The sequence below is a fragment of the Mandrillus leucophaeus genome, unplaced genomic scaffold (genome assembly GCF_000951045.1).
Source record: "Mandrillus leucophaeus isolate KB7577 unplaced genomic scaffold, Mleu.le_1.0 Scaffold51, whole genome shotgun sequence".
Lineage (NCBI taxonomy): Eukaryota > Metazoa > Chordata > Mammalia > Primates > Cercopithecidae > Mandrillus > Mandrillus leucophaeus.
Genome location: NW_012105475.1, coordinates 2200716 through 2211071, shown reverse-complemented (window position 1 = coordinate 2211071; position 10356 = coordinate 2200716). Strand labels below are relative to the sequence as shown.

Sequence of the window (10356 nt, the reverse complement as noted above, 5' to 3'; positions counted from 1 at the left end):
CGGATGGTGTCGATCTCTTGACCTCGTGATCTGCCTACCTCAGCCTCCCAAAGTGCTAGGATTACAGGCGTGAGCCACCGTGCCTGGCTTTTTTTTTTTTTTTTACTTATTATTCTCCATCAAAGAAGTAGTATAATGTGATCATGTTAGACACTCGGTATAATCTTGGCTCTGCCAACAAAAAGCAGGTGACCTTGAGCAAGGTTTTCAACCTCTCTGTGCTGTCATCTGTAGGGTACAGATGATCCTAACACCTATGCCGTAAGGTCATTGGATGAGTTAAATGAGAGGCACATAAAGTACTCAGTACTTTGCTATAATTTATATAGCAGTGTACGATGATTAGAGTAAGAATAAGAACAATTTTTTTATTCACTAAAATATCCAACTATTTAAGACATGAGATAATATCTCAAGTAAAAATTTTTCTCCCCAATGTTATATGTGGATTTAAGTCTAGTTCCATCCTACTGGGTGAAAATAATAATAATATTTATTATTCTGAGACTGAGTGTTAAAAAATCTAGCTCCCTGTGGAGGTTATAGTTTAGTGGGTGCATCATTACCACTAAACACACACAATGTAGTGATGGTCACACAACAATGTGAATGTCCTTAGTGCCACTGAACTGCATGTGTAAAAATAGTTAAAACGGTCATTAAAAAATTTTTTTTAGTTTTATTTTTCTGAGATGGAGTTTTGTTCTTGTTGCCTAGGCTGGGGTGCAATGGCGCAATCTCAGCTCACCACAACCTCTGCCTCTTGGGTTCAAGCGATTCTCCTGCCTCAGCCTCCCGAGTAGCTGGGATTACAGGCATGTGCCACCACGCCTGGCTAATTTTGTATTTTTAGTAGAGACGGCATTTCTCCATGTTGGTCAGGCTGGTCTCGAACTCCCGACCTCAGGTGACCCACCCGCCTTGGCCTCCCAAAGTGTTGGGATTACAGGCATGAGCCACTGCGCCTGGCCACACCTGGCTTTTAAATTAGACTTAGAGTGGATTCAATGTGGATGGATTTATTCAACAGCAAATTGAGAAGTTATTTTTCAAAGGATACCCGCAGACTGATACAGCACAAAAAAAATGGAGAGAGAGGATGATTTTTCTGCTTTGATAGAAGAACATTTCTAGCAGGGTAACCCAGCTAAACAGATGTAAAAGAAACAAGGTGGAATCAGTTTGATCTTATCTTTGAAAAGCAGAAAAACAGTGAACTGAACTGAGAAGCCTACTGAGTTTTCTACCATTTTCATGAAATGCTTGATTAGGCTGAAACTAGTGCACATTCTTTCCTCATGATGCTGTGATGTGAGTTATTGCTTTCCACACTATCAGTCACTTTGGTCTTGCTCGCCCTCACTCCCACATCTATGGGAAGTGGTTCGCATTTTTGTTCTCATATGGTCATTCAATAGTGTTGAATATACTGTTATGTGGCTCGATGACCCTGGCTATTCTTGCAAGTCCACTCTTTTTTCTAAAAATAGAAATGTGTGCTAGGAATTAAAAGCACCTCGTGTTTGATTGTGTTCATGTTCTTTGAATTATCTTGCAGTTTGAGTCACACATTCAATTTAGAGAACAAAAATAATAGCTGCTAATAATGTCTCCAAAGAAAATACTTTCATAATCTTGGTCACATTTAACAATATACGGAGTCCACAGCCAATCACTTGAAAATCTGGTCCTACACATAGGTGTATGATTCCAAGCGGCAAGAAAGCAAATCTTCCGGGGAAAGAAAAAGTGTTAACATTCCTTAGTTTTAAGTTCCTATTTCAAAGGACAGAAAGGGAGGCTGTTACCTGTATCCCGATAGACAGGCATCGATTTTTCTTAAAGTGGTCCTTCTTCCTGTCCTCCGTGGTGACAGTGGCTATGGTAGTCGTGGTGGTGACGGTGGCAGTGTTATTACCCATGTGTTGACTGGCAGGGCCATGGATCTGGGCGTTTGCAGCTTCGATGGCGGCGGTCAGAGCCTTCATACTGTCCAGGCTCTCGGTGGAGTTGCTGAGTCCAGACTGGCTGATAATATCTCCTCGTTGGCCCTGGCCGTCCATGTAGGCATCCTGGGCTGACTCTGTGCTACTCTGGGCTGTGATAGAAATGAAAGGTTTCGTGGTAGTTCTGGGTGGGACTGGAGGTGGTGTCTTCTTATATGTTGTAATGCAAGATGACACTGGAAGACAGTGAAAACAAAGACACTGTGATTTCTGCGTGGGTTTCAATTTCTGATACTGTAACTGACAGCCATTGGAAATTAGGGCACACGAAACACACTGAGACATTTAACAGGAAAAAAGTTCCATTGACAGGCTGAGACCCCTGCTTTCCAGAGGTGGTTTCAGTCTCCTCTGAGGTGACATCTCCACAAAACCGAGGGAGAAAAACACTGGGAAATACCAATTTCTGAAACGGAAGTTTCTAAAATGGAAATTAATTTGAATCTACATAAACTAGACACGATTAGCCCTCTGTCGAAACCTTCCCAGCCAACAAAGCGTATAGGCACAGAGAGAAGGTGAGGGGAGTCTCTGCCTTCAGGGAAAACACTAAATATAGCTAACGTTAAGCAAAGTCACTCATTAGAAGAGATTCTAGTGGTTGATAATAAACATGGAAAAAGAGAAAAGGCAGGCAAAGAGGTTGCGAGGATGCGTGTTCTGATCCTAGTAACAAGGATGAGGTGTTTGGGGAAGAAGGGTACACACGCCATCATAGCGGCTACAACTTGTTTATCAAAGCCCACTCCTTCCTTCCTTCCTTCTTTCCTTCCTTCCTTCCTTCCTTCTTTCCTTCCTTCCTTCCTTCCTTCTTTCCTTCCTGCTTTTTCTGTCTCCCTCCTTCCCTTAAAAATGTTTTCTTAAAAATACAGAGGAGGTCTCTCTGTGTTGTCCAGGCTGGTCTTGAATTTCTGGGCTCAAGAGATCCTCTCCCTTAGGCCTCCTTTCAAAGGACAGAAAAGGAAACAGTTACCTGTATTTTGATAGACAGACAAATAGAAGTGCTGGGATTACAGGGGTGAGCCACCGGGCCCGGCCACTTCCCACCTTTCTCTCTGTCTTTCTGTCTGACCTACCTTCCTTCCTTCTTTCCTTCCCTCCTCCCTCCCTTCTTTTCTCTCTCTGTCCCTCTGTGTTTCCCCCCGTCCTTCCCTTCTTTCCTTCCTTCCCTCATTCAGTCTTTCACTTTTCTCTGTCTTCCTGTCTTGTCATCCTTCCTTTTCGTTTTCTCTCTCCATCTCCCTCTTTCTTGTCTTTCCCCTTCTCCTCCTCTCTGTCTTCCTTCTTCTCTTCCACCTTGCCTCTCTCTCTCTGCGTGTCTTTTTTTGGATAAGCGCTCACTATATAAACTTCCTTTGTCGAATTTTCGCTTCTTTCTGAGCAGAACTACTCACTGAGAGTATTTACACTGTACAAGTCTCCTATGGTAGAAATTAATCCACATGCTAGCTAATAAATCAGTCTTCGTGGGCTTCGTCTGTATGAGCCACTCCCTAAAGTGTCTTCCTTTAGGGCAACTTGGTCAAGTCAAGGGCCTGAATCTGACTGGGTGTGGTGGCTCACGCCTGTAATCCCAGCACTTTGGAAGGCTGTGGCAGGTGGATCACCTGAGGTCAGGAGTTTGAGATGAGCCTGGCCAACATGGTGAAACCTCGTCTCTACTAAAAATACAAAAATCAGCCGGGTGTGATGGCGTATGCTGTAATCCCAGCTACTCGGGAGGCTGAGGCAGGAGAATCGCTTCAACCTGGGAGGCGGACGTTGAGGTGAGCTGAGATCGTGCCACTGCACTCCAACCTAGGTGACAGAGGGAGATTCAGTCTAAAAAAAGGGTGGGGGCCTGAATCTAGGCTGCCAAGTACAATTTCGGACCTGTACAAGGGAGTCAAGGTCTTTTTGGAGGCTCCCAGCAGCAGCCTAAGCCCCACCATCTAGCCATTTGATTACAATGCTGAGGGTTTTGAAGAAGCTTTACACTTTGGCTTTCAGTTTCTCATTTGTAAAGCATGATTTTAGAAAATAAAGATCAAAAATGAATTAAGTTTCCAAGTGGGACTCCGGTCAGTGAAGCACAATTCCTTAAGCAGCTATTATAAATTCATTCAAATAATTACACTTCCATCATTTCCTCCCCAGCCCACCCCAGCCCACCCACTCTCGCAGGTGGTGTCACCGTGGCTCCATCACATCAGCTAGACCTGGCCACGCAGTCCCAACTTGTTACCTACGGTTCCAGCTGCCAACTCGGACCATCTCACTGAATGAAATACTTGCTTCAACATTGAAGATGTTTCCTTTGGCCACTCAAAGGAAACACCCTATAATGTACAATAAACAAAAGGACCCTATTATGCTGTCCTGCTGTTTCAGTGGCCTGTGATTTGGAGTAATTTCCTTAACCATAAAATAGATGGAGACGATAATGTTTGGCTATTTCGCAGGGATTGCCTGAGTATTGGAGGAACAAATCAAGCAATTGTCACATTACAATATCATATGGACTCTGGGAGAGGGGAAGACAAGGTGCATGACACAGAGGCAGTTGCCTCTCATTCCCTGGGTGGATGACTGGCAGAGGCCCAGCCCAGCAGAACCTCCCCTCTATGTTGACTCATGAAACACACATCTTTACCTCTTTTTTATTTTTTTAAGAGATAGGGTCTCACTCTGTCACCAGGTTGGAGTGCAGTGGCACCATCATGGCTCACTGCAGCCTCGATCTCCCAGGCTCAAGCAATCCTCCCACTTCAGTCTCTTTTTTTTTTTTTTTTTTTTTTGAGACGGAGTCTCGCGCTGTGTCACCCAGGCTGGAGTGCAGTGGCGCGATCTCGGCTCACTGCAAGCTCCGCCTCCCAGGTTCACGCCATTCTCCTGCCTCAGCCTCCGAGTAGCTGGGACTACAGGCGCCCGCCACCACGCCCGGCTAGTTTTTTGTATTTTTAGTAGAGACGGGGTTTCACGATGTTAGCCAGGATGGTCTCGATCTCCTGACCTCGTGATCCACCCGCCTCGCCCTCCCAAAGTGCTGGGATTACAGGCTTGAGCCACCGCGCCCGGCCCCACTTCAGTCTCTTGAGCAGCTGGGACTACAGGTGTGCACCACCACATCCAGCTAATTGTTTATTTTTTGTAGAGATGGAGTTGTGTTGCCCAGGCTGGTCTTGAACCCCTGGCTTCAAGCGATCCTCCCACCTCAGCCTCTCAAAGTGCTGCGTTAGAGGCATGAGCCAGTAGGCCATGCCTGGCCCATCTTTATCATTTGAATGCAGCTCAACAATAAGCAGTCAACTTCCTCATTTTTTAGCTAATGCACCTGACAGGAAACGCGACTCAGGGAAAATACAGGGCCTGCAAGGTGCAGTCCGGAGCGGAACCAGCCAGCCTCAGGTTCTTCCCATTAGCCCAAAGCTAAGCCTCTGGCTAAACAATGCCAATGCATATACATTGTAAATACTTTGCCTCGCTCACTTTAGTTTCTTGTATCCAAACCTTGCTGCGGCTCTGGTTCCCAGAGAGGCATGAGTGTTGGTAGCCCTGCTCGGAGTAATGCTCATCTCAGTCATTCAGCTGAAGACCCAGAGTGGGTGGGAGCCATAAATAGGATAGAACCTCTCCCTATTAAAATCGAATGAAGCTAGAGCATTGTACCACTTCTCCTAAGACATGTCTTTACAGTGTGAACTCATTATTTTGTTCAAAATGGATTCTCAGGACATTCCACCCACTGATATTTCAAGAAGCTAAATAACATATTCCAACATCAAATGGCTGACCTTTTGGATTACATATTGCTTCTTGTTAGCTCTCCCTGGTTTCTTCTTTCAGTGTGGATAATCCAAACTGGACAGTGAGGACAGGCACAGTGGCTCACACCTGTCATCCCAGCGTTTGGGGAGGCTAAGGTGGGAGGACTGCTTGAGTCCAGAAGTTGCAGACCAGCCTGGGCAAGATAACGAGATCCTGCCTCTACTCAATTAGAAAACAAAACTAAACACTCCCCCTCCAAAAAAAAAAAAGCTAGATAATGCAGCCAAATACAGAATCATTTGATTTGCTATGACATACAGTAAAAATCCTGCCATGATGTGATAAGTGTGATGATGTGGGTGGGAGGGCACGGGGCTAAGTCACATCGTTCCCAATGCATGACTGACCTTGGGGACCTGAGCCTCCAATGTGACTCCTACACTCCCCAGGCCAACTGCAATTGGACGCCACCTGGTGGCTGTTGTCAGCTCATCTTCGCTATCTATCGGGATAACTCTGGATACCTTGTTCAACAGGGACATTGGCAGAGCTCCAGTACTGCTTGAAATCTACCATGGTTAGATTGGACAGGGAGAATACTGGAGACATGACTTCTCCAACAGGGTGGTCCTGCCCCCAACACCCAAAGGAGATAAGATTTTGAGATCCCCCTCACTTCGAATAAGGGAGCTGCATGGAGGACAGGAACCATCTCCCATGCTGTTATACGGAGGGACGTTACTCGTTATTATGAAGCTTTAGGATAGGAACCATCTTCCATGCTGTTATGAGGAGGGGCGTTACTCATTATTATGAGGCTTCACTGCGGTAAGCAACACTGTCCAATCATGGACTAGGAAGGTGAAAGGAATTCAGATCTTCATGATTGCTGCCTTTTTCCAACTACAGACAGGGTCTCATTGTGCTGTGTTTTGTGTTCATTGCAAATCAAATGATTTTCTTCCTCATCTGGCTGAAAGGACTCCATCTGGCTGAAAGGCCTTGAACTCCCCGGTTTAAGAGATCTTCCCCCTTCAGCCTCCTGAATAGGTGGGACAACGGGCGCATGCCACCATGTTCGGCTTAAGATTGCTGTTTGAAGGAGAGGAAAGGAGATTCAAATCACAACTCAGACTTCTCCATCGTCCCCTTCTTCATTTTCCAATTCTTCTGCACTCCAAAGCTCATACAACGAAATCCTTCCATTTTCCCCAACATCACCCTTTCCTAGATTTGCTATCTAAGCCCTAAACCCTCGCTTCTCTCCTAAGGGTGTTTTGTTTGTTTCAGTTCTACTCTCAGGATTCAGTGCCAGGAAAGATTTAGAACCCACTGAGAAGGTCTGAGCACCAGCGGGTGTGTGATAGATAAGAGTGAGGCTTAAGGAGGGTGAAACACCACCCAATATGTTTGTCTTGTCCGGTCAAAACAGAAAGAGAAAATGAGAAAGAGAAAAAGAGAAAACGAGCAGCTTCTCTACAGTGAGTGAAACATCTGATTTGTTTAAAAGTGACGTTCTCTCTTTTTTTTTTTTGAGACGGAGTTTCGCTCTTGTTACTCAGGTGCAATGGTGCGATCTCCACTCAGGGCAACCTCCGCATCCTGGGTTCAAGCAATTCTCTTGCCTCAGCCTCCTGAGTAGGTGGGATTACAGGCATGCGCCACCATGCCTGGCTAATTTTTGTGGGTTTAGTAGAGACAGGGTTTCACCATGTTCGCCTGGCTAGTCTCAAACTCCTGAGCTCAGGTGATTCAACTGCCTCAGCCTTCCAAAGTGCTGGGATTAGAGGCGTGAGCCACCATTCCCAGCAAGAACGGAGAGGTGAAGCCAGCTGACTTCCTGGGTCCAGTGGGGACTTGGAGAACTTTTCTGTCTAGCTAAAGAATTGTAAATGCACCAGTCAGCACTCTGTAAAAACGCACCAATCAGCGCTCAGTCTCTAGTTAAAGGATTGTAAATATACCAATCAGCACTCTGTAAGAATACACCAATCAGCACTCTGTAATAATGCACCAATCAGCACTCTGTGTCTAGCTAACAGATTGTAAATGCACCAATCAGCAATCTGTAAAAACGCACCAATCAGCACTCTGTAAAATGGACCAATCAGCAGGACGTGGGTGGGGACAAATAAGCAAACAAAAGCTGGCCACTCCAGCCAGCAGTGGCAATCCAGCTGCAATCCGCTGGGGTCGTCTGGCATGCTGTGGAAAGTTTGTTCTTTTGCTCTTCACAATAAATCTTGCTGCTGCCCACTCTTTGGGTCCACACTACCTTTATGAACTTTTATAGGAATTTTATAGCATGTTTTACCTGTTGAATCTAAAACAAAAACCAAAAAACTATGGGTTTTCTATATGTCTTTAAAAAAAGTCCTCTTTCTAGTAATTCTTTTTTGTTGCATTTTACCAAAGCACTGATCTGCCACAAATTGAGGGCAAACGAACAAACTGGTCCCTCACCAGAGATAGTCTGAGAAGCACCGAAAAGAACATTTGCAAATCCAGAGAACAGGACCGAGGTAGTACGAGTGAGATTAAGAATATATTCAAGAGGTAACTTGAAGCCACAGGCTGTTTTAGAAAACAAAATGATGTGCAGAGGCCAAAAAAAAAAAAAAAAAAAAAAAAGGAACATAGAAGGACCTAAACTAGGGACATAAACATATATCTATTGTAGAAATACAGAATGGGAACGATTGGACTTACGGTTGTAATGTCAGGTAAAGTGTCTTATTTCAGGAAAGGCATGTAGGATTAGAAGTATGGACCTAGGCCTGTTGCGGAGGCTCATTTCTGTAATCCCAGCACTTTGAGAGGTCCAGGCGGGAGGATCTCTTCGAGCTGAGGAGTTTGAGACCAGCTAAAGCAACATGGTGAAACGCATCTCCACACAATTATCCAGGAGTGGTAGCATCCTGCCCCAGCCTTCCAAGTAAGTGGCACCTGTAGTCCCAGCTACTTGGAAGGCTGGGGCGGGAGGACTGCTTGAGCCCGGAAGATCGAGGTTGCAGTGCGCCAAGATCGCGCCACTCCAGCCTGGCGACAGAGCAAGACTATGTCAAAAAAAATAAAAAATAAGAATAAAAAGACGGGGTGTTTCATTTGGAAGAGAAGAAAGGGGGGTTTTCAATTATTTGGAGGGCTCTTGCTTAGAGGATGGCATGGGCCTGCTTTGTACAAGTCCCCAAAGGAACAACAAAGGCAAGAGCTCAGAGAGGCATAAAGAATAATTCTCCAGGCATTGATTGTCCATCCATAGAAGGAATACGAGGACCTCACAGCAGAGGGAGTTCTCAGCCCCTGTTCAAGCACAGACCAGCACATGTTTTGGCTGGGAAGTTACAGCAATTGTACCGACATCTGATAGGTGGCTCAACTAGATGACAAGATTTCTTTCAAATTGGATGGTTACAATAATGACTGAAATCTAGACAAGAATTTGCAAACTAGGGAGGGTCCCACAGACAATGATGCTAAAGAACTGAAGAAAGAAGCCAAAAAAGGAGGCCAGAAAAAGAGCTCCAATGAGGCTGTCTGGTAGCAATGATGAATGTGCTGGCATCTTGGGAAAGCATCTGGCACTGATGAGGACAAAATTACTAATAGACAAGTTTGCTGCTCCTGCTTCCAGCCAAGCAGACCCCAAAGCTGTGCACTTAATAGTGCATCATAGGGCTCCTGCTCCTCGCGGTGATGTGTTATGCAGGCCGCACTTTCCAACAAATGCCAGACAAATCAGCGGTCTGGCTGCAGTCCTCCACCGGGAAAAATGCGCAAACCCTGGCAACCACATAGATGATGAGATGAGATTTAGTCCAGATCCGTGACATGCCATTAGATCTTCCTAATCACCAGAGAGCAGATCCTTACTCTGTGTACTGGACACTGTACGAAGAACTTAATAGACATGGGGGCTGGGTGTGGTGGCTCCCACCTGTAATCCCAGCACTTTGGGAGGCTGAGGCATAAGGATCACTTTAGCCCAGGAGTTCGAGACCAGCATGGGTAACAGAGTGAGACCTTGTCTTTAAAAAAACCCAAAAACAACAACTAGCTGGTCATCATGGTGTATACCTGAAGTCCCAGCTACTCGGTAGGCTGAGGTGGGAGGATCACTTGAGCTTGGGAGGTGGAGGCTGCAATGAGCCATGACTGTGCCACTGCACTCCAGCCTTGGTGACAGAGCAAGACTCTGCCTCAAAAAAAAAAAAAAAAAAAAATAGACATGCTCTCACATATGTGAAAGATCCCACTATCCCCATTTCACTGATGAAAATATTAAGGCTCAGAGCAGGCAACGGACAGCTTTAACTCATCTACAGATTCAATGACAGAGTTAAGAGTACTCAGGGCTCCAAATCCCATCTTACCATTAACTCAAACCACCTCTGTTTATCCCGGCACCCTCCTTTCGCCCCCCCAGTAAACACTCTCTATTAAACACCCTGTCCACTAAAGCACCATGCTTTCCACGAGAGACTCCTTTGTGTACAGCCCTCCTCACTCTGCAGGAACTCACCAAAGTTTCAGTGAATGAATGAATTTGGAGTGGTCAACAAGGGGTGCACAGTTGCAACCTTTTTTTTTTTTTTTTTTTTTT

At 45.5% G+C, this 10356-nt stretch overlaps 1 protein-coding gene across 8 annotated transcripts in view; it reads right to left on the bottom strand.

Moving 5' to 3' along the window:
• The window catches only part of DLGAP1 (discs, large (Drosophila) homolog-associated protein 1), a 703239-nt gene that overhangs the window by 101925 nt on the left and 590958 nt on the right, over positions 1 to 10356 (bottom strand). For 7 of the 8 annotated variants that reach the window (XM_011996318.1, XM_011996317.1, XM_011996319.1 and 4 more), the window contains one exon: positions 1809 to 2182. In XM_011996318.1, coding sequence (XP_011851708.1) covers positions 1809 to 2182 — 374 coding nt within the window. The remainder of the gene's footprint in view (positions 1 to 1808; positions 2183 to 10356) is intronic. The other variant, XM_011996324.1, reaches the window with a different exon arrangement.